Source organism: Tenrec ecaudatus, chromosome 6, assembly GCF_050624435.1.
Source record: "Tenrec ecaudatus isolate mTenEca1 chromosome 6, mTenEca1.hap1, whole genome shotgun sequence".
Lineage (NCBI taxonomy): Eukaryota > Metazoa > Chordata > Mammalia > Afrosoricida > Tenrecidae > Tenrec > Tenrec ecaudatus.
The window spans coordinates 84,683,344-84,706,796 of NC_134535.1; the positions used below are offsets into that span (position 1 = coordinate 84,683,344).

At 43.4% G+C, this 23,453-nt stretch overlaps 1 protein-coding gene across 2 annotated transcripts in view; it reads right to left on the reverse strand.

The window, feature by feature from the left end:
- Positions 1–2,249: 2,249 nt before the first annotated feature.
- Positions 2,250–23,453, reverse strand: part of SPATS2 (spermatogenesis associated serine rich 2) — a 142,818-nt gene continuing 121,614 nt past the window's right edge. For both annotated transcript variants that reach the window (XM_075551742.1, XM_075551743.1), the window contains 5 exons: positions 16,157–16,215; positions 10,611–10,720; positions 7,822–7,924; positions 5,053–5,276; positions 2,250–3,214 (listed from right to left, as the gene is read on the reverse strand). In XM_075551742.1, coding sequence (XP_075407857.1) covers positions 2,903–3,214; positions 5,053–5,276; positions 7,822–7,924; positions 10,611–10,720; positions 16,157–16,215 — 808 coding nt within the window. In that variant the 3' untranslated portion in view covers positions 2,250–2,902. The remainder of the gene's footprint in view (positions 3,215–5,052; positions 5,277–7,821; positions 7,925–10,610; positions 10,721–16,156; positions 16,216–23,453) is intronic.

The following is a 23,453-nucleotide window of genomic DNA, read 5'->3' on the forward strand; positions in this document are numbered from 1 at the left end:
ATCTATCCTGTAGACAAATTGTCTGAAGTGTGGAATAGGGTATGTCATTGAGATCCTCTCCCCACAGGGCTACTGCGAGTCGCCCAAACCAGAAAGCATTAGGGATCGGTGAAACTGATGGTGACCAATCTACACTAAGGAATTGCTTGTGGCCTTGAATGAAGAATACTGACGTGGACAGAGGTCTACATGTATACTCCTATGGTCAAATTGTAACAGCACAGAAACTCTCTGGGAGGATACACACAAAACTGAACACTGGGTGTCTCTGGGAAGGGGGCAAAGGGTCCAGAGTGGGAATGGAGGCTGGTTTTTCATCACAGACTTTTTTGAATGGTTTAGACTCACATACTCATTTGTAGAGTCTACTTTTTCTGTAAAAGGAAAAAAAAATATCTTAACGGGTTTTAGAAAAGTTCTAGAAAGATACACGTGTTTCCTTCTGGAAAGGGCAGACACTAGTTTACTTTTTTACCATCTATCTTTTCCCCCCTTTTAGTCTGTATTACCTTTTTAATTGAAAAAAAAAACTGTCAAATTGAGGGGCTAAGGAAATGTGTGTTGAAATGAAGCTCTGCCACCCAAAGTCCCACTGCTTCTCCAGGTTGTAGAAGGGCCCCACATTCGTAAGAAGCAATGGAAAAAGGGAAAACAGTGATGAGGTACGGCCTCCTTGAGCTGCCCAGAGTAGGGGACCCTCCCTTTTCTTGTGAATCCCATGGCTCTTATTGGGGTAGGGGGTGGGTTAAGCATTGGCTACAAAATCCAAACTTAAAACTTCCATATACTGTATAAAAGTTAAATTGGCAAATTCAGGAGTACAATATCTCATATAAGCTCCTTAATGAGTAAGGGTTTAGACAGATTACTAAATTAAAAAATTGCACGTTGTCTATAGCGTGCATGTATGTACATGTCTGTAATATGTGTATAAAACCAACGTTTCAATAGACGCTCTGAAACATGGTCCAGAAGGGCATATTATCCACAGTGGTTTCCCTGAGGGGTGGAACAGGAAGGTAGAAAAGCATTTACATTGCTGTATTAACTGGTATTTCACATACTACTTTTGTAAAATCTTTATATATTTAAAAACAAAATGTTAAGAATGTGAAGACTTTTCAAAAATTTTATGCCCATTAAAAAAAAAAGTCTTTAAATATTTATTCTGTAGGGAAATTTACCTTTCAAGCTGAGGGCCGTTCTGACACTCACGTAGCTTCCCATCTGTCTCACAGGTTTAGAGGCAGGCTTGCCTAGGAGAGACCTCATACCCCTTCCTTCATGGTCGTGGTCGTCTCTGGATATTCAGTGAGGTCTTGGTTAGCAATTAATCAGAAAAGCCAACTAATAGTTTTGTTGGACAAATTCCCACAACAGGGGCATCAGCATCCTGAGGAAATGGCTTCCCCACTTCTCCCAGACTATAATTTCTTTTACAGAAAGCAACACAGACCCCCACCCCCCGCACTCGCCCATCACACACACACTCTCTCCTCACACACACAATCTGTTCAGCCAACCTGAACCCCAGCAGCTCAGCTTCAGCTCCAGAGCCAGGGGAAGCCCTGAGGCAACGCTGTTCTGCATGACTGCCACTCAGTCTGGGCTTCAGACCTGGGAGAGCACATGCTGGAGACAGAGCCGCTCGGTTGCTATGAACCCACAGACCCCGGGGGCGGCCCTGGGTGGGGTGCAGGCTCTGGCACCGATGCCACCTGCTACACAGGAGTACAATTATACTGTTACAGTCACTACTCCTGTCGAGGGCAGGGGGGTGCCAGTGGAACCCCTGGTTGCCTGGGAGAGCCTGCTAAAGCTGGTACGCAGCCTCTGCAAGGTCACCATGCGTTCCTGGCCTCTCCAGATCCTCTCCCACAAGGAACAGCTGCATCTGCTCATCTTGGCGTTCACATTTTAATTTGGTTTGAAGCTAAGCAGAGGACAAATGACTTGGGAATCAGACACCCTCATCTAAGCGCAGAACAAGCTGTCTGACTGACTTCTACCCCACGAGCCCCAAAGAAAAACAGATCATGAAATGCAGCCACCTGCTGCTGTGAAGCAAATGGGGGGCCTTGATGCAGTTGTTTTATTTCTCAGCTATAAAGACTGTCTGCAGCCATGTTTTGATGGGTAACGCACCTTGGATGAACATTAGTTATACTGCTATGCATTCAGTGTAGCAGAATAGGATTCAGGGGGCGAGAGAGAGGAGGGAGGGGAGAAAAAGCTCCAAACATTGAATCAGAAACACCGTTTTTTTGCCTTTAATTAAATGCGACCTTCCCATTGGTTTGCGGTCTTGAGTAACAGAAAAGAAGGCTGTGAACAGCTGAAGGAATTGGCAGGCAAACCCAGTGCCACGAAGGACACAGCAACCGTGTGAGTGTCAGATCGCCGGCACATCCTGGGGGCAGAGGCAGAGGCAGAGGCTCAAATGTTTCCTGCCCTTCCACTTGCCTTTCCACCGGCTCATCCAGAGCCCGATCACCGACCCCACCCACCCTCAGCCCCCTGACACACACTGCGGCTTCTGGCCACACCGCTGTTTGTGGCTTCTGCTTAGGGGCAGCAGGGACCCACCACCTCCAGGACAGCCTGAGCAGGGGTGCACTGGGCAGCAGGGGTGCCTACCCTTGGGAAACCTGGTAACAGCTGCCTCTGATTGGAAATGGCCAAACAGGACCAATCCCCCATCGATGTGAAAGGTCAAGGAAAAAACAGCTTCCCTTCCAAAGAGGGTAAAGAAGAGGTGAGAAGAGACCAAAAAATATTTAGAATGGCACAAAAAGTGATATGCGTAAACTTTTTGTTATTAAATCTAACTATAAGTTTGCTAAAGTCCAGTTCTCCAGTTGGATTGTGTGGGACCGAGGAGAGAAGCCGGCTGGGGTTTCCCTCAAGAGTTCGCAGCTTCAGCCGGAGAGGTTCTGGGTCTGCGCTGTGGAAGGCCCTTTTTGAAAGCGGGCTTGGGCAGGCTGGGCTCCACACCGGCTCCAGTTCCATTGGTCCCTGAAGAAGGGGCCTGGCCCCATTCACCTGTGCTCCCTGATGCCTGGGGGGCCGCATTCTGACACCTGGAACCAGATGAATACCATGAACTGTTTCTGTAACGACCCACACCATCGTGTCGCCCTTGGTTTGCGGGGTCACTGGACTTTTGGCCTTGTGGCCTGTAGCCTTGTCCTCCTCGTCTATTCCCGGGCAATACCTACAAAGAAAAGAAGACAATGTGCAAAGTGCTGGCGTTGCGGTACTCAAAGTTTGACCCCATTCAGCTTATAGGAGTATTCTGAAAGTGGCATTGTGGTGTTTACTGCTGGGGAAAATTCTGTCCAACAAGTCTAATCTAGCAGCAGAATGAGTACACCTCCTTCCCACCCCATGGAAGAGGAGCTCACTTTCCTTTAGCTGAGCCCAAGAAGAAAGCATTTGTTCATTTGATGGCTGCTAGGCGCCCTCAAAAATCAGGCAAGTATCTTATCTCAAGTCTGAGCTTGGCTGATCATAAGCCATTTGTAAGGATAAATGCACAACTGGTATAATTAACGTCATTATACGCTAACTTGCTGTATAAGGGTAAGTCAAAAAGTACTGCCACAAAGACCCCGTTATTAAAAAAAAAAAGCCAAAGTGGGAAGCTATTGTTGTTCCTCAACATCCCCTAGGTCTACAAACACTTCAGAGAGCAACGCTTCCATATCTCTGACTGCTCCTCGAAGCATTCTGCACTTCGTACCACACCATGCCACGGGGGCAGCCTTGGTCCCCTCAAGGTGCTCAAAGTGTTTCCCTGAAATTCTATGGGCACAAAGCCAGCCTGAAGGGCGAGAGTGGCCTGTAAGGTGGATGAGGCAAGGTTTACAACGAAGTTTTCACAGGACACTCTTGCTAGCCTTCTTCAAGGATGAGCATCGTTGAGATAGAAAATTCCTCAGCATAAACTTCCTGGCCCTTTTCTCACCAGTGCCGTTTTTCGATTTTCTGAAAACTTTTCCTCAATAGGCCCCCAGACTGTCCTGCGTGCCCCAAGAACACCTATCAAGACAGGACAGACCTTTTGGGTATCCCCATAACAGCTGCCATAGCCTTCTAGGTTTACTTCTGCCTTGAATTTAACTAGCTCAGTAGATCTCCCTGGGAACCTCTTTCCTTTGATTGGACTTTGTTCTCTTACCCAAGACTGTCCCAGGCTAAGATTCATTCCATGAAATTGTCTTCATTAGCTCTGATCTTGTTAAAAGACTTATGGATAGATCAGCTCTTTGAGCTAGCTAACCTTCCCACAATGCTGGCTTGCTCTCTTTTTCAGTTTCCTTTTTTAAAATGATATCCCAATGAGACTAGGACAGGAGCATAACTCAGAGAACCAGTCTTCAGCCCCCCACGGATCGTGGAGAGCTGCTGAAACATGCTTTGTTTGGATTACACTGAGCTTGCATGAACTAGAACCCCGGTAGGCACACGTTTTACTCATCCTTGTATGTTGGGAGTCTTAGAGCACAGCATGCCAGTGTCGGTCAATCCACCTTCCCGCTACAACCCAGAAAGCTTAGGCCCAAAGCTAGGCCAGGTGTGAAGAATGACTGACAGCACTGCCTTCGATTGCTACAGTGTGTCTTCCTTCAGCCGGAAAACTGGATTCCTCTTCAACTTTCTAGTGTTGGTCCCTCCTCCCACTCTGTGCTTCTAGGGAGTTGCTGCTTTCAGATGCACTCTGGTGAGTCCGCTCTGCAGTGCATGTCTACCCTGAGATGGATGCATGACTCCCAATGTGACTAATTACCAAGCAGAACTACCTACAACAACTCGACTCGTTGCCAATATAGCAAAGTTAGCAGCTCTTAGCAACAGGAACTCTAAACTGGCTGGTGCTTTGGAACATACGTACCAAATGCTTTCCCAGGAACTAACTGCGGGTGGAGGGATTCAACGTAGGTGTGAGATGAGCATAAAGGAGGAAGGTAAAAGGCTGAGCCATCGGCGTCAGGCCCCGGCCATCTGCCGGCTCTTCTTCCTAATGTGTGCTTGCAGAAGAAGCTAGGTTACCTCCCGATGTGGAGGGTGGCCCCGGCCGCTGGAGCTGGAGCTGGTGCTGGCTGCCGGAGGCTCTGTGGGAGCAGGGTGTCTCTTACTAGCACTTGTCTGGCTGGGAGCTGAGGCACAGGTGGAGGAGGAAGCCGCAGTGGCGGCGTCACTTGGGCTACTCAGAGACACAGATGTAAGTGAAGCACACCGGGATCTGGTGGAGTAGCTGTTCTTTGGATGTGACACTGCAACAGACACATGAGGAATAGGTGGTCGGTCAGTCGTAAGCTAGAGGCGCATGAGTGGTAAGCTTTCCCTCCCCTCCTTGCCACTTCACAACGAGTCATTTCAAATAAAGAGCGGTCTGCTACAACAGTTGTAAAAAGAAGTTTCTATTTCACAATATTACTCGGGAATAACACCTCAAATCATAAAAAAAGTGGGGGATGTTCCTATAAAAGTGGGGGATGTTTTCCTGTAACAGGAAGGAAAATCCCTTTCTGCCCGCTTCCTCAAATCTCTCCCTTCAAATCCCCACTGCTTGGTAAATAGATTCTGGAGACGGGATCCAAATCACCCATCCTCCCACTGACTAATGACTTCTTGGCATTTCCTCCCATCTCAGCTGCTGGCTCCATCCCTAGAGGCGGACTAAACCTGAGACAATAGGATGGGCCATATGTACCATTTCCCACAGAGGCACCGACTAGCCAGACAGACTATGGAAAGAAAGAAAAAGACATTCCATCGTCCCTAAATTTTAAAAACACATTTGATTAAATGACACAAGGAATAATCAATCAAACTTGGCTAAAATATGAACAGAACTTGTCCTCTCCCCCATGTTCCTATCTTTCTGCAAAAGTAATCAATTCAAAATACTAATCTAAGTAAAAAAAGGGATATTTTTTTTCCCACCCAAAAGTCAACAGTTAAACCACTCTCCAGATTTTATTCTTGGCTTTCAGTCTGGACTCAAGCAGACAATCACTGCCTCACTTTACACGGAGAGGAGGAACGAGCTCAGGACTGAGGACTCTATGAACTCTTAAGTAAGACACAATCCGTCTCCCCCTTTTGAGCTACTTCAGCAGTGGCTCTTAACCTGTGGATCTCAACACCTTTGGGGGTTGAACGACCCTTTCACAGGGGTCACCCATTCATGACAGTAGCAAAATGAGAGTGAAGAAGTAGCAATGAAAATGTTACGGATCCATTGAATACAAATTATTTACCAGGTATTATGAGTAATCATAAATTATGCTCTTTACTAGATCAGTTCTAAACACCTTTCTTTTGCCTGGGGAATAAAACCAAATTGTACTTTGAAAAAAAAAAAGAAAAGAAAATAATGTTACGGTTAGGGGTCACCACCACATGAGGAACTGCATGAAAGGGTCCTGACCTGAGGAGGGTTGAGAGCCACTGCTCTACAGTGAGATGCCTGAAGTCTCAAACTCAATTCATTCCAAATTCCAGAACTGAATATATTTTCCCAAGAAATAATGGAAAACCAAATAACTGACTCTGATGCCCCCAAATTACACTTATAGATTAATTTCTTTCAGGGCTTTAAATCAGTATGGTGGCTTATAGCCTTCTAGAATATCACTGTCACCACTGAGGTGTTCCTGATTTGTCTGAATTAGCAGTAATTTTTAGCCTTTTAGGTGGGTTCTTTGTGGTGTGGTTAATGCTTTCTCACCTTTCACTACATTAGCTGCTTTAATCACTCCCCGCTTCCCTCCAAAAAAAGGTTGATAATGTCGACTTAGCCATGTTGAATTCAGCCACCAAATCAGAAAAGCGGCAACCTGATTCAAATTCCACGATGAATTCTTTCTGTAACTCTACTGTACTTCTTCTCCGTTTGCCTCTTAGCTTCACTGCTGGTATCACTGGCCTCCTTCGGAGCCAAAGTGCAAACAGAAGCGCACTGACGAGTGTTTTCGTGCAGGAGTATAAGCTCTCTCTGTTGTCTGAACAAGAGCAGCGCTCAGACTGAAGTGTCACCACTTTTGTGTCCGTGAGGAGAGGCGCCAAAGGATTCTGCTGCTCCTACATGTTTTTGAAAGTCAGATTTTCAGTTCAACTACCAGCAAAGTCAGAGACAGTGCAGATTTTTAAAAACTTTGCCGTTCAAGTGGTGGAAAGTTTGAGCTTGGAGCTGTTCAACAACCAAAGTATTGCTGTGTTTAAGTGCCAATTACATGCCAGGCAAGACTCGCTGGGTAGTGCAAGTAGTGACTATGTCTAGCTGTGAACCACCAGGTTGGTTGTTTGAGTCCTCCCAGCAGAGGCCCCTCAGAACAAAGGCCTGGCCGTCTGAAAAGCCGGCCACAGAAAATGCTGCAGAGTCAAGATGTACTGACTCTGCAGCCCGGCTCACTGGTTCCTTGAGAGGTCAGGCAAGAACTTCTTTGGTTCTAGAGTAAAATAAGGTTACCAGAGGCTAGTGGGGAGGCCCGGACTTAGGCATGATCTGACTCTGAAGCCCCATGCTCTTTACCCTATATATATGCCAGATATCTTAAAGTAGCAGAAAACAATGAGAAAATAAGGCATCCACACTTTAGGGATCTGGAGAATATTCAGCACCCAAACTCAAAACATCTGCATCCACAGATCCCTTGAGTCTCCTGGGGTTGCTTTTCAGAAAAGTCCAAACAACAAAAACACAAAGGACCCGAAGGAAGCAGCAGCGGGGAGGTCAAGCAGCATCTCACTCCCTCACCAGTAAAGACTGATCTTCTCCCCACCATCTGCAGCTCCCAGCTCTCACTCTCTCACCTTGTCCGAAGGCATCGATGCTCTTCTTCAGTGTTTCTACATCACAGGTGAACCGGGCCACCCTGCCCAGGTCCTCGTCATATTTCCGCTCACTAACAAAATGCTAGAGGAGGCACAAAAGTCTCTGGGTTAGACAAACAGCCTGCTTTAGACACAGAGGAGTCAGTTGTCTTTTGATGGCTGCAAAGCTTTCGAAATGGCCATTATTTTCCCAGTGTTGGATAACCGACCAGACTTGCTCATTTCCCTAATATCGCTGCAAAGATTGGGAAGCTTCATGAAGTGCTCCGTGGCACTCAAACCTATCTAGTGTGAGAGAACTGTAGAGATGGGGAAGATTTTAAACCAAAGGCATCTCTCCACTGCTGGTGATTTCCATCTGGCCCCATTGCAGAGATGCACAGGAAGCAAAAATGCTCACCAGCAGGCGAGCAGTCAGTTGCCGCACTGGTTCCATTCACACAAGGCATTTGATAGTCTTTACAGAAACTGCCTCAAGAAACCGACTTCATCTCTTCAGAAACCAGGCTTTGTTAGTCCTCACAACAGGAACAATTTCTTGAGATGGAAAAGCATCCATGTGAAAAGTCACCTTTGCAAATGAGAAGTGTTTATGCTGCAAGTAGCTTAACCCTTTATAGGTAAATTGAGTGAGAAGAAACTGATCCTTTAGGTCAAAACTATACTCTAGAAATTGTGGAGCTAGAAACACGCTGAGAATCAAGTGCTGCTGGGGATGTGTGTGTGTGTGTGTGCGCGCGCATGTCCACTTTCAATCATCAATGTCTCTGACGGCCTGGAGTGATTTTCCAAATGCAAGTGAAAGGCCCGGACACAAGTTGCAACCATCGCTCTCTCAGAGCAGTCTAAGAGGGCTGGGTGGTCTAATCTCCCTTCTGGCTTTTGAAGGCAGAGAAACCAAAAGCATCCAAGCCCTCCGGATTCATCTAGAAGCAGTGAAAGAGAAGGGGAAAGATCAAAATTACCTCTGGGCTTTCAAGCCTAAAGCTGCAGACTATATTGTGGCTTAGGAAACCACATGAACCTCTTGCAACAAAGCCTTGAGATGTATAGGATCAGCCTGCGATTCATTCTGAAACGAATTCTAGGGTTTGTTGAGCCAAAGACATAACCAGGATGACGGAAATAAAATGATCTAGAAATAAGACATTTAAATTGCACAGCACCCACTTCAGTTCACTGAAAACGTGGGGTGAAACCGAGCCTTAGTCAGCCTGCAGAAATATTTCTAGCAGTTTTTCAGCCATGTGGGAAGGGGAACAGATGAAGCCTTTGCGAGAGAGGATTCTCTTCTAATTCCAGAGGGGCTTCTGGCTTCCCCTCGGTAGCTGAGTGAGCCTGGCTTGCATCAGTGTGTGGGGGACTCCCTGTACAAGCTTGTAGAGGTTAGCGCAGCAGAAAAGGGCAGTGTACAATGTGCACGGTTTGGCTTTTTGAGTCCAATAAAGCCTACAGAGGAGAGAGAATGGTCGATGTCAGAGACAAGGTCAGAATCATAACAAGGATATTGATAGGTCCTAGATGATCTCCCACCGATGCTTTTATTTTACAAAGGCTGTTAGCGAGCTGCTGCAGCACCCGCGCCTCTCAAACGCGGTAATAAATCATGTGTGTCCACAAAGAGCAGGCATTAAGGGCTCAGAAGTAGAGAATGCCAGCTTCCCTGGTTCACAGAGCTCAGCTTAAGAGCAATTATGTAGAATAGCAGTGAACGCCGCAGCCTCTCTTGGGCACCCATGCTTTAGTCTGTGTTCTCCCTTGTAATGATTGCAATGTTTTGGAAACCGATCACCAGGCCTTTCTTCCAAGGTGCCACTGGGTGTGTCTTTCGGTGCTTTCATTGTTGTTGATTGTCCTTTATTCAGAAATTTAAAAGGTGCAAGAGTTGAGCCCAAGTAATCTTTATAAATAGAAGATGATCAACATCTCTATAAAATCAGAATCAACCAGCGGACTAAGATTCTCTGAGTACCTACTATGTACTCTGGCACTGTGCGAAAGCACAGTGGCTCCTGACATTCTGAAGTTGACAAATAAATGGGGAAGATAGGATTCAGGTCATCAGATAAATGTGCAATGGTAACTATGCTATTAAAGTAGAAACAGAGGCAGGTGGCAGGGAAGTCTGAAAGGCTGTGTCGGTCGGGAGAGGCTGTGCGTGCTAGGAGGAACAAGAGGGGTGTCTGGACAGATGGGTGAAGGACATACAGTGGTCATCTAGCAGGGAGACAGCGGAAAGAAAAGGTTGGTCCAGTGGGAGACCAATGAGGGCAGGGTGGAAAGGAGAATTGTGGTGGTCCTTTAGGGCCAGACCATGCAGACCCTCGCAGACTTAGGCGGCTTAGAGGCTTTCTCCGAAAAGCAAAGGGGAGGTTAAGCAGGCCACCCCAGTGCGAGGCACGGACACACGAGGGAACAGTGGCAGCGTGACAGGTGAGATCAGGTCAGAGTAGCAGTCTGAGAGGACTGTTCCGTTCCGATTGTGCAAAGTTGGACCAGAGGGTGGTGAAGACGAAGAGAAGAGGTCAGATCTGAGACTTATCAGGTCAAAGGGACAGGGTCCATGGACACTCTGATGTGAGAAATGGAAAAATCTCTCAAGATTTCCAACTTGGACAACTGGACACATGGAAGTACCATGTACAGACAAAGAACCCGGAAGGGGGCCGTGTTTGGGATGGGAAGCAAGTAGCATAAGACAGGAAGCAGGGAGCTTTGTTACCTCGCAGTACAGGGTAAGTGGAAGGGCCGAATGAAAGCAGTTTTACCTTTATATCAGCTCTGAGCTCAACCAACTGCTCCTCTGACATTCGAACAGCCACGTCAGTCATCTTCTTTAGTAGTTCAGCTTTCTTCTGCCGGCTGAGCAAAATTTCCACTGGAGAGAAAGAAGATGTTTATTCCATGACCCTGCTAAACTGGGAAAGAGGAACTGGCACTATAGGTCTGGAAGTGGGTGCCTGGGCTTAGCTGCCCACCCATCCTGAAAACAAAATACCTGGAAGCAAGGTCACTAAAAGCAGTCAAGTAGTAGATAATTCTTGTGAATCTTAAGTAACTTAGCATTTCTCTTTCTCCACTCCCAAGTTAAAAACAAATAATCAAATAGCATAGAAATGAAAACAGCATTGGGTATAGAAAAAGTTCACCCAGAATAAGCGAAGCTAAAATGCAAAGCAGAAGTGCCCTCTGCCACCCCCACCCCTACTCCTTTCCATAAAGAAAACCACTGTTGTTTCTGGTGGTACCAGGGCTCGAGCTCACACATGCAGTGTTTACTCCAATTAAAGTGTGTCTGGACACGGTCTTTGGATTGCTGATGGCTGCAGACAAGCTCCCTCAATAGCACACCTGTCTTAGTTCTGTCAGGGCAGCAACAACGAAAAGGGCCAATCACACATTGGCTTCTGAGAGGATCTGCTGGGCCAGTTAAGTTCCAAGGCAGAGGTCAGCTCAGACGGTTTTAGGGACTACTTCTGGAGATTCCAAGGGGGTAATCTTGGTAGACGTTCTCAAAGGACATGGGGCAATCTTGAGAGCTTAGAAATTAAGAAGTTTATAAGGCAAATGTTTTGAGAATGATGATGGCAACAAATGTACATATGTTCTTGACAAAATGGATGGATGCAAGGATTGTGATAAGAATTGGGCGAGCCCCCAATAAAATGATTAAAAAAAAAAGAAATTATGAAGTTTTCAAAACCTGAAGAGGGAGGGGGGGCGCCAAGGGGATGAACCTGTTCCTTCTTCCAGAATCTCACTGGGAAACCCTACCCCGACCACCCTACAGTACTGCCCCTGCCCCAACAGATTCCTTTCTGTTCCCCAAGCTCAAAGAACACTTAAAAGAAACACAATTGGAGACCCCCGAGGCTACGGAAACTGCCATTTTGATGTGGTATGAATCCACAAGTGCTTAATTCTGTGGGAAAGGAAGGTTAGAAAGAAAGATGATAACGTCACCTTCAGAGGTATGTAGACCTTTATGTCAAGAAACAATAGTTTCATGTTTTGATATTTTTATTTAATAAAGCTTTCTATCATTTCCCAGCAATGTTTTACGTTTCCTCATTTACTTCCGATTATTTCCTGTGCAGACACAAGGCATATAAACAATATCCCTCCCCAGAAATGGAAACACATCCTATACACATGCCCTCTTTCACCTTAGTTTTCACTTAATAGATTGTGAAGCCTGCTCCACAGTAAGACATTCAGTTCTCCCTTCTTCTACCAGCTACATCGTACTGTATGCTGGGAACATACAACAATTTGCCGTGTGCCTAGTAGCAGACATTTAGACGGTCACAACCATCTACAGGCATCTTGGTAGCACAGTGGCCAGGTGCTGGGTTCACAGAAGTGCAAAGCCACCTGTCTTCTCCAATGGGAAGATGCAGCAACCTGCTTCTGTAGACTGCAGCCTTGGGAACCCGGTGAGCAAGGTACACTCTGTCCTAAGGCTGCTGTTAAGGGGCACCCACTCAATGGCAATGGTTGTTTTCATTATTGGTTTGACAACCTTTTCTGACATGCTCCCTGATGTACAACTCAGATATGGCCAGGGAGGATCATGGACAATACAGAATCTTCCAGAGAAGAGGGCCAGGGCCCCAAAGAAAACAGACAAAGGAATTCCTTTAGGAAACAGAACCACAGCTGCCAGAAGATCATGCAAGGGCTTTTTCTACTCCCAGGGCCGGGATTGTGTTCGTCCTTTCCAGCAAGATGTGCTCAGTGGGGCAGCCTGCTGACCGCCGCTGCCAGGTTCCCAAGGAGGACTTTTCTATAACAGAGGACGTTGTGTCATTATCTTTTCCTTTCTCTGGTGTATGTAATGTCAGAAGAGAGGGGGTTTAGCTTTGAGCTTATTGCACTGCAGCCCACAGCATGCCGTACTGAGATGCACTGAAAGGTCTTCACATCACCTCAAGGTCTTGGTATTGGATCTAAACACACTAATTCAAGGGACGTGGGGGATGTTGTCATTGAGCAGAGGCAAGGTGTGTGTGTGTGTGTGAGAGAGAGAGAGAGAGAGAGAGACTGAGTAGTGAAGGGTGGATTATAGCAAAGATGACTTGTCAACTGAAGAGCTGGTCTCCCTTTCCTCCTCAGTTATCACAATTCCAATGTTGATGAGAGGCTCAGGTGACAGCATTTTGTCATTGAGCTTATATAGCAGGGCAGGGTTTACTAGACAGCTCTTCAAAGGGATCTTAGTCAGCCAGTATGTAACATTTTGCTTTTCTTCACTGGGGACTTGAGAATTTTGTTTTAAAACAAATTTCTATTATAAATTAGGAGGGTTTTATATTTCAGATCATCAACTATGTCTTCAACAGTTTAAACCACCAATCAAACCTTCCAATCATTTTATCTTTTACTGGCTTCTTGGACCAACTTCCATTTCACTCAAGCTGTGTGTTCCTCCCTTTAGACACTGCTGCTCCCCCCCCCCCCCCACCCGGCAGTCTCCAGAATCTGTTCTCTTTGGTATGGAATCTGTATCGTGGCGTCTCTCCACAACACCACCCCCCTCCAATCTTACATTAGCAATCTCATTTGTCCTTTTGTGATTGGCAACTTGGGTGGTTTTTGACCGTGAACATATCTAAGGATGGTTAGGTAGGTAGAAGACAAGAAAGCCTTGGTCCTTAATGCCACCTTGGAGATTCTGTGCCAGTTCTGGAGAAAATAAAGTCAAATTTATCCCTGCCACTCTGCCACATGTACTCATTCTCTAAATAATACACACGAAGTCCTGGAATCTGAGAAACCAGCCAGTTTTGTTGGGAAAAAAACAACCAAATTTTCAAAAGAGCAAATCAGGTATTACAGAGACCTGAGTATATATTCAGCAATTATTTAGGTTGGTTATTCCCAGGTTTACTCATAGTCATATCAGGCACGGTTAATCGGTCAGGTACTCTTTCCCAGGAGTTAGGAACACACTCAAACAGCTATAAATGATCCACTGGTTTGGTCCCAAGATAAAGCCTATTTTTCATTTGCGTAAACTATAGTTTCTCTCAGCTTTAGTACTCTAGGAGTTGAAAATAAAATTATAGACTTCAAAATGGGAAAAGAAAAAACATGTCAAGTAAACATTTCTACACATAATAAACAACTCAGAGGACAAACAGTGCAACCTAATTAATTCTATGACCAGATAAGCTACATTTCTCCCAAGCGAACTTGTATATGCAATCAAAAAACAAACAAGAAAAACCTACCTATCGCATAGAGTTGATCTGAAGATTATGTATACTTGAATGTATTTAAAGAATTGGATTCTGAAGTATATGAATATCTAATTAGTCAGCCTAGTATGTGGTTAGTGTACAGTGTGTGTGTGTGTGTGTGTGTGTGTGCGCGCGCGCATACCGGGTCATGTCTGGTACAGTGGGTCAGGGGTTGGGCTTCGAAGAACAAGGTTAGCTCCAGGAAACCATAAGGCGTTCCTTGGGAGAAAGATGAGTCTGTCTGCTCCTATGAAAATCTAGTCTTGGAAACTCAAAGGGGCAGTTGTTCTCTTCCTCATAGGGTTGTTATGGGTCAGAATCAACTCACTCAATGGCAGTGGGGACAGTGTATTAAAAAAAATTTTTTAAGCCACCGTTTTTAGTGTTATTGAGAGCCAGGATTTTCAGCATGGGAGAAAGGATTTTTCAATTTTACCAATGTAAAATCAAAGTAAAATCCTATAGCTCTGAATGGATAAAATAAAATTGTCTACAAGTTGATAAATGGCTGAAGCTGCGTGACAATTCATGGTATGTATCTTTGCATTTTAAAGGTTTGGCATTTTCTTTAAAAAGATTATTTTGATGCGTACTTTTCTTCTGAAAAGTAAGGATTATGTCTTCTTACTAGTTCTATCTTCCGTGAACTTTCATCTTTAACAGAAGGATACACAGGTACAACAGTGGACCGGGACTGTCAAATTTAGACTCTTCAGGATACAGCCCACAAGGTAAATGCAATCTGCCGCTGACGAACATGGGCGGCAGCTCCACTGTGTGCTCAATGTCTCAAGCTCAAATTGATCAAAACTGAGCTCAGACCAGGGACTCCGCGCTGCCTCCTCTGGCCCGTGACCACAAACACCAATGGTTTAACTGTGAATCATCATCTTGGTGGGCGAGTATCTCTGTTCTCACCAGGCCGCGGGTGGGACCCAGAAACTCCCTCCGTTATAAATCAGGCATTCAACACATGAAGGGAAAGATTCGCTGCCTACAACCAATGCCACTGTTCAAAGTGCAGCTAGCACTACTTGCCTTCCACTTGACACTTGATCGAAATAATCCCAAAATCAGGTAATCTGGTTCTTCAGTACAAAACCCTACTAAATCATCAAAGTCAGATGCTAGTCTTCCAGAATATACTTTAATTAGCTTCCAAGCAACCTTGTCACGGTACCCGAATTCTCAGTTCCCTGGCTCTTTCCTCACCCATTGTAATGGGCACAAAAGTGAAGTCTGTCCCACCAACTGAGAAGACATAGGAAGTTCTGAGACAGACAAATGACAGGCTCTATGAGAAGTCTGGGGAAATTCCCACGAGCTTTCCATTGCGTTTTCCCACAAACTTGTTGAAGTCCTCTCCTATATATTTAGTTTTAAGTAACCTGATGACGCAGTGGTGAAGTACTTGACAGCGAACAGAGGCTGGCAGTGCAAATCTACACAGCAGCTTCACGGGACAAAGACTTGGCAGCCTGCTCCTGTAAAGATTATAGTCTAGAAAACCCTCAGAAGCGGGGCTGCTGTCCCAATGGGGGCACCGTGAGTCAAAGGGGAGGCTCGATGGTAACACCACAACACAAAACAGTATACGACTGTTTAATCACTGGGATGACACAATATAAAATAAAATCCAGACACTCGCAGCACACTTTCCTTCCCTAAGGTTGACGCTGTGGTTTCTAGAGCATGTGGTGGCAGATACCCATGACACTGGCTCTTACATCCTGAGTGTTGTGCTTGAAATAATAAAATTCAAAATACTTTTTAAACACAGGTTCTGGTTTTTAAAATCTGCCTGAGCAGATCTTATATGCAGTGTACATTCTTGAGATGGTTTAAATATAGAAACTCTCACTGTGGCATTTATGCTGCACTGGGCTGCTCAACCACAAGGTTGGTGGTTCAAGCCCACCAGCTGCTCCTCTGGAGAAAGATGAGGCTGTCTGCTTCTGTAATGATTTCTTCTCTGTATGGACATGATGGCAGTGGACTTGGTTTGATTCTGTTATGAGAGGTGGGACCTACTATCTAAAGCTTTTGAAGCTTTATTTAAAGATCAATCTTACTTGCTTCAGCTTTTACTTTATCCATTTCGGCAAGCAATGCCACTTCCCGGTCCATTAAACTAGGAAAAGATGACAAAAGATAAAAAGGATTAATCAGAAACTCAAACACAGTAAAAGCATATTGTTAATAATGGAAAATGACTAATCAGTTTATTTACTAAAAGCACACTACAAAGTAAACTCTGTAAAGACCAATAAAAACTGTCTTGTCAAATTTCCAATCAATTAAATAGGTTTAATTACCTCTTATTTTTACATGACAGATCAGTAGCTAGGAGTCAATATACTGAGAAACAGTAGATGGCAGTAGCAAGCCAGAAAACATTTCTTAGGAAGCTGCTTTTTAAAAAACAGAAGTCCCTGTGGAAATTAGTATGCACCTCCTACATAAAAAGGGACATATGGATTATACACTACATACATAGGAGGGGGTAACTAAAAATACAAAAACAAAATTGAAAAAACTCTGCTAGGCAGAGCTTTTGTAGTACACGTTTTTCCTGCTAGGCAAAACAAGCATCCAGCAACTCTGCCCTGAGTGCACCCAATGCCATTGCCTGGAAAGGTTCTCTCGGTCACAGTGAATTTTTAGTAAAAGCAGTTTCGCTTGAACCTCGTTTTTAGTGATGGCCCATGTGGGAGACCAGCGTGTGGCTGTGAAATTTTGTTTCCTGATCAAGGAAAAAAATGCCGCAGAAACTGTTGTGAGGTTGAACATAGCTTACAAGGTTAGCGCTATCGGAAGAACTTAAGTGTATGAGTGATTTTCTCATTTCAAAAAAGGCGAAAAGTTGACTGATGACAAACCTTGTTCTGGACATCCGTCAAGTTCCCAAATGGTCTAAAATGTTGACTTGTAGTGCATTTGGAGTTCATTCAACAGGTCAGATCATTAATCAAGCTTTCAATTTAGAGGGTCTGAGAGGATGAACACTGGTACAGATAGAAACTGGAAACACAGGGTATCCAGGACGGATGGTCCCTTCAGGACCCGTGGTGAGAGTGGTGATACCGGGAGGGTGTAGAGAGGGCTAACCTAACCGATTATAAGGATATACATATAACCTCCTCTCTGGGGGATGGACAACAGAAAAGTAGGTGTAGGGAGACATTGGACAGTGTAAGACATGACAAAATTATAATAATTTATCAATTATCAAGGGTTCATGAGGGAGGAGGGAATGGGGAGGGAGGAGAAAAATGAAGAGCTGATACCAAGGGCTCAGGTAGAAAGCAAATATTTTGAGACTGATGAGGACAACAAATGTACAAATGTGCTGACACAATGGATGTATGTATGGATTATGATATGAATTGTATGAGCCCCCAATAAAATGGTTAAAAAAAGTTAGAGGGTCTGAAAAGATAGCTTAACAGTGTATGACCAGAAAGGCCTGATTTGTGGCAGCCGGGACTGGTTTTGCCACAACAGTGCACCTGCTTATGCAGCCATTGCAGGGGAGCCAATTGTTGGCCAAAAAACAATATACCTCTCTTGCTCCATGCACCTTACTCACCTGACCTCGCTCAGTGTGACTCCTTTTTTGTCTCCCTGAATAAAGAGGGACAGAGGAAAGGACAGCAATTTGGGGACGTAGAAGAGGTGAAGAAAAAGAATAAGGGAGGTGCTGTCAGTCATGGACACAGATGTGTTTGAAAAATGTTTCCAAGAAAGGAATCAGATCCAACCAATGTATTAAGTGTAATGGAGAGTATTTTGCAGGTGATAGGTTGTTTTGTAAAAAATATTTAAATACATAGCTTTATGGGGGGATTCCATTTTGGGGGGTATGTATCTCATATATATCCAACCCCCCCTTTTTTGATCTAGAAATGACATCACCTTTGGTTCTAATGAATTTTCACCAGGCACCACCTCTGCTAGGGCGTAGTACATTTATCCGTGATTAGGATTTGTCTATCTTAATTTTGCTAGTTTTACCAAGTCTACTGACATTTTCATCCTTAGAATGCAGAGTAGTTAAAAGACATAAACAGGTGCTGGTTTCTGATAAACATTTAATAGTGATCTGAAAAGGATGTACTCAAAGGTTTGTGGTAACCTTGTTGTTTTTTTTAACAGAAAGGGAACATTAATTAAGCGATTTGAGTTTCATCCACTGCAAATAGAAATCATTTATAGGGATATGAAGCCTTTCTCTATTTATAGAGTGTTCATTGCCTTCAAGGTAGATGAAGATAGATTACCTTAGTCTCCAGTCTCTGGATGTAAACATAATTCTCTTATCATACCAGTTAAGCTTGGGGGTGGCACACTAAACAAAATTTTTTTTAAATGTAGGATTTCAAAAACAGTACAACCATGAAGTGCTCTTTCTTCTTCTTCTTTTTTTAAAAACATTTTATTAGGGGCTCATATAACTCTTCATCACAGTCCATACATATACATACATCAATTGTATAAAGCACATCTATACATTCTTTGCCCTAATCATTCTCAAAGCATTTGCTCTCCACTTAAGCCCTCTGCATCAGGTCCTCTTTTGAAATGCTCTTTCTTCAAATTTGGAGCTCCTTCTAATTTCTCTGCATAGGACTGTAACTACAAGGTTAATAAAAGTTGTGCTCTTCTTGCGTAGACCACAAGGACACTGTGTGTGTGAGATGCACACAAAAAGTGTCAGGCTGGGTCATTTCTTCAACAAACAAAATCCTTTACAAAGACGGGACAGTGAAAACAGGTCTGACATCATTAGGCATGATGTTCATAAAGAGACTTCGAACTAAACACATTGGTTGGCATTAATCCAAAAGCACAGAACTGAGCAGACACACGCACTTGGGGGAAGCAACACTAGCTCCACGAACTCGAGCAGCACTTTAGAATACTTAAAAGGCAAAACAAAGGCCCAGCCATGACAGAAGCTGCCAGCCCTGGACTCGGACGGTACCTCCCTTCTGCTGCGGAGTGATCTTAAGATGCAGACGCTGTGTTCCACCAGATGACAAATTCTGTGTCTCTGACAAAAGCTTGTAAAATATTTATTAAAAGACTTAAGCAAACAACTAAGCTTTTTGCAGTCTCTAAACTTTATTATGAATAATGGAATGTCATATGACACTTTTAACAAGGAAAAATAGTTCTACATCATAATGATTCGTGTGTGTGAGAGAGAGAGAGAGAGAGAGAGAGAATGGGCTAGAATATTGTAATGGCACCTTTTTCCTCTGCGATAATGACCAGCCCCCATTTAGATAACTTTGTTTCCTGGTGGCATAGTGGGTTACACTTTGGGCTGTTAAGATGCAAAGTCAGCAGTTCAAAATCACCAGCTGCTTCTCCAGATAAAGATGAGGCCTTCTATTCCCATAAAAGATTTATCGTCAGAAACCCACAGGGGCAGCTCTACTTTACCCTATGGAGTCGCTATGAGTTGATAGCAACTCACTGCAAGTTGGGAGGGAGGATGTGGGTACTGCCTGACACACCAGACTCTCAGACTTCCATCTAATAAAGCCAGCTAAATATTACTGGGAGTCTGTTTGGAAAGAAACGAGTTCTTTTGAAGCCTGAGCCTTACGCAGTGTTGACACTATCTAAATCCCTTCTTCAATATGGAAACCGGTTTTGGATAATTGGCCCATATTACCAAAGATGTTCTGGATTGCCTTTACCCTTTTCCTGGGACATTTTGACTAACTGAGCAATTGCTTCACTTAGCCTAAAGATTTTACAGTAATTCACTTGCACAGAACTGCTATTCCCGCAGCATGACCAGTCACAATTCTCTGGTATACTGTGTCTTCATCATTTGAAGCAGGCCCGTTAATTAATTTAACACACAGCTTATTGATTCTACTTCTTGCGTTCAGAAACTCATTGGCACAAATTATTGAAAAGGATAATTCTCAAAATCACTCAGTGTTCTTATAAAACATTTATACTTGATTTTAATTGCTGAAAACCTATTCATTGTAATTTCACTAGCTGCTCAAGGCAGAAATCCAAGCAAAGCCAATACACATACTTTATTTCTTTGAAGATACTTCCCTCTGCCCATATAAAATAGCTAAGAATTGCCAAAAGTTTTGACAGAGAATGGTGCTTGAGGAATTCTATGACATTCAGTCCTCCTGAATGAATTATGATAGGCCCATCTGGGCTCAAAACAGAAACAAAAACCATTAGGTTGCCAGATCATCATACAATTGGGCTATAACTGAATGGAAAAAACTAGCCTGTTAAATCAAATTTGGATTTTATGAAAATTTAAGTGGGTCCCTCTTTATATAGTGTCTTTTGCAACACATGTGGGCATGTGATTTACATGTTTCAAGGCTTAAAGTTGCTTTTTAAGAAGTTAGAATGTGAACCTAAACAATCTTATTTGTGGAATAGATAGGTCCTTGTGGAGTAACTTTGCTTTCATCTCAACTCTGAACTAGGCCTAGAAACAACAGGACTCATGATTATAACTTGCATATAGTCTGTTTAAGAAAAAAAACACCGTTAACAATTTAGTTTATGAGGATTGTGCTAGCTGGTAAGGAAAAGTGGTTGGAGCATTACACCCACTTGGCATGCAGTGTACTAGAGCCTCACTACTTTTTTGAGTTCTCATGCTGGAATGCTTATTCTACTGTTTAGAGCTCTGGAAACAAAGCAAGCACAGGTGTGGGTGAGAAAGGTAAGGATTGAAGAATCAAGATAAGAAGTGATAGCTGAAAAAAAAAAGAAGTGATAGCTGGTAAGAAGAGAAGATGGGAGCATGGTATCATGGAAAAGTGTCACTTAACACATGGAATAACTTTGTGAAATTATTTTACTCTGTGTCAAATTTTCCTGATCTCTATAAAGCAAGAATACAAGTGTTTAAAATTATTGTTAAAACAGATTAGAAATGCTGAACAGAAGCTTCTGATACATGAGAAGAGTGCTCTAAATGGTAGTGATTCTTATTATTCTCTTTTCTGTACTCATGTTGGTTTCTCAGTTTCAGCAAAATATTCTAGCAAAATGCCTTCCTATTAGTGGGTAAATCATTATCCATTCCGAATTCATTGTCTAGAAATTCTTAGTCTGTATACACACTAAACAGCTACACTAGAAAAAAATCAAAGATTTAACATAACAAAATTACACTCTCACTATAAAGGGATGCTATGAGTTTGCATAGACTCAATGGCAAGGAGTTTGTAGTTTGTTAAAAAAAATTTTTTTTTTTAGTATGGAGTTTTATGATTTTTACTCTTAAGAATATGTGTGTATCTACATAGGGTGCACAAGGGAACAAGAGCAATAAAAATGTTGTTAAGGCACAGAATCATATGGGATCTATTTCAATTACCTTAAAAGAAAGCCAGGTGTGACACTTGGCACCAGCACATCACATGACAACCTGCAAAAGGAGGTCATGCTCCAGCTTCACCTTCTTCTCCACCGCGTGCTCCTTAATGACCTCAAGTCAACCAATAACTCCAACCAGGTTATTAGCCAGATGGGGTTTTAAAAAGTTAACCTGGGCCTACATATGATTATTACTGAATCACTGAGAAGAATTGGCTTTACATTTTACATATGGAAGGCTTCGGATTTTACCCTCCACAGGTGTCTCCTTTCATTTGGCATCAAAGTGAAGGCAGTCACCTGGTTAATTTCCCTGGTGCCCTGTCAGGGGTAATGTAATCTTACAGTTGCAAATTTGTTGCCTTTTGTTTTACTCTATAACCAACAAAACAAAAACGGTTTCCTGAAGGGCTTGAACTCTGCTGGGGTGCCAAGCACAGTTAGCACACCTGCCAATTAGGTCTGGAAGTAGCAACTACCAGAGGCACAAAAATAGATAGTTTAAAAACCCAATCAGCCAGAGAGAAGGGCTTTGCTACACCAGCTGGAAGGGCAAGTAATCTCTTTCCTTAAGTTAAATGGACCTGGTCGCTATGCCTGTTAATCAATCCTAAACACAGTTCTGAGGCAGGAAACCATTTCATTTGTCATTTCTTGAAGGAGGCTCCCCTCGGCTGCCTTCCAAGGAAGCAGGAACTCACAAATCTCTCTCCCAGAACTGTTTCCTGGTGCAGACTGGCTCTGAATGGAATCAGATCCTGTGGCTAAGTAATCAGTAATCTGAACAATCATGAGGACCAGAAGCTTATCCAGGCAGAGTTGTGCAGGACTTCACTTAGATCTTGGTTCTTTTCTAGATGTGTCAACTATGTCTGCTGTGATAATAATCTACATCAAAGACAAGTTTGGAAAGAGGAGAAATCACTCTTCTAGAAAAAATTTCAAAGTGACAACTTGGGAAGGTGAATTTTGGAGATTGGTTAAACTTAGGTAACAACAGATAACCTATCTACAGGGAAACTTATTTGGTTGAAAAAGTAGAATACGCACATATATGGAAGAAGAAATGTGAATGCTAAATTTGGAGACAACTAGTAATGTAACTGAAATAATGTGTGGAAGAAAACCCAGAAAATGTTAGGTTGAAAGGTGAAACTTGGGACAAGTATGTAACTATTACACAAATTACCCAATCTCAAAGCACTTTTTGGCTATCGTGATTTATTGAACCTTCTAGGCTTTGCAAATCACAAATGCGATGGGTCAGCAAATTTTTAAAATTAAGTTTTAAAAATAATTAAATCATTTTATCGGGGGCTTGTATATCTCTTATCACAAACCACACATAAACATCCATTGTTTCAAGCACTTTTGTACATGTTTCCCTCATCATTCTCAAAACATTTGCTTTCTACTTGAGCCCTTGGTATCAGCTCACTTTCCCCCCTCCCTTTTCCCCCTCCCCAACGAACCCTTGATAATTTATAAATTATTATTATTTTGTTCCATCTTACACTATCCGACGTCTCCCTTCACCCACTTCTCTGCTGTCCGTCCCTCAGGGAGGTGGTTATATGTAGATCCTTGTAATCTGCTCCCCCTTTCCACCTTACCTTCCCGGGTCAGCAAGTTTTTAAAGGCATTATTCTAAATATTTATTCCCTCTTGAATCCTAGAAGAGAACTTAGGTGCTGTGGTATGAAGTAACTAGACTAAGTCTGTGGACAGCCACAGTTGGGTATGGCATAAGGGAACAGTCCACAGACAGGCAAGTTAACAACTGGATGGTTGGAAGGAAGAGTGACATAGTTTGCCATATTCATGGACACTTTCTCTCATATGGATGCAGGTCTTACAAATAAGCAGAGTGGACAGTTCTAAGTCCCTTTAGTCCTATTCCTTTTTCAAAAACTCGCTTATAAAATACATATGCCTCCCAGAAAGAAGTAATAACTTAAGGATAAGTTGACACTTCAATATCTATTAGTT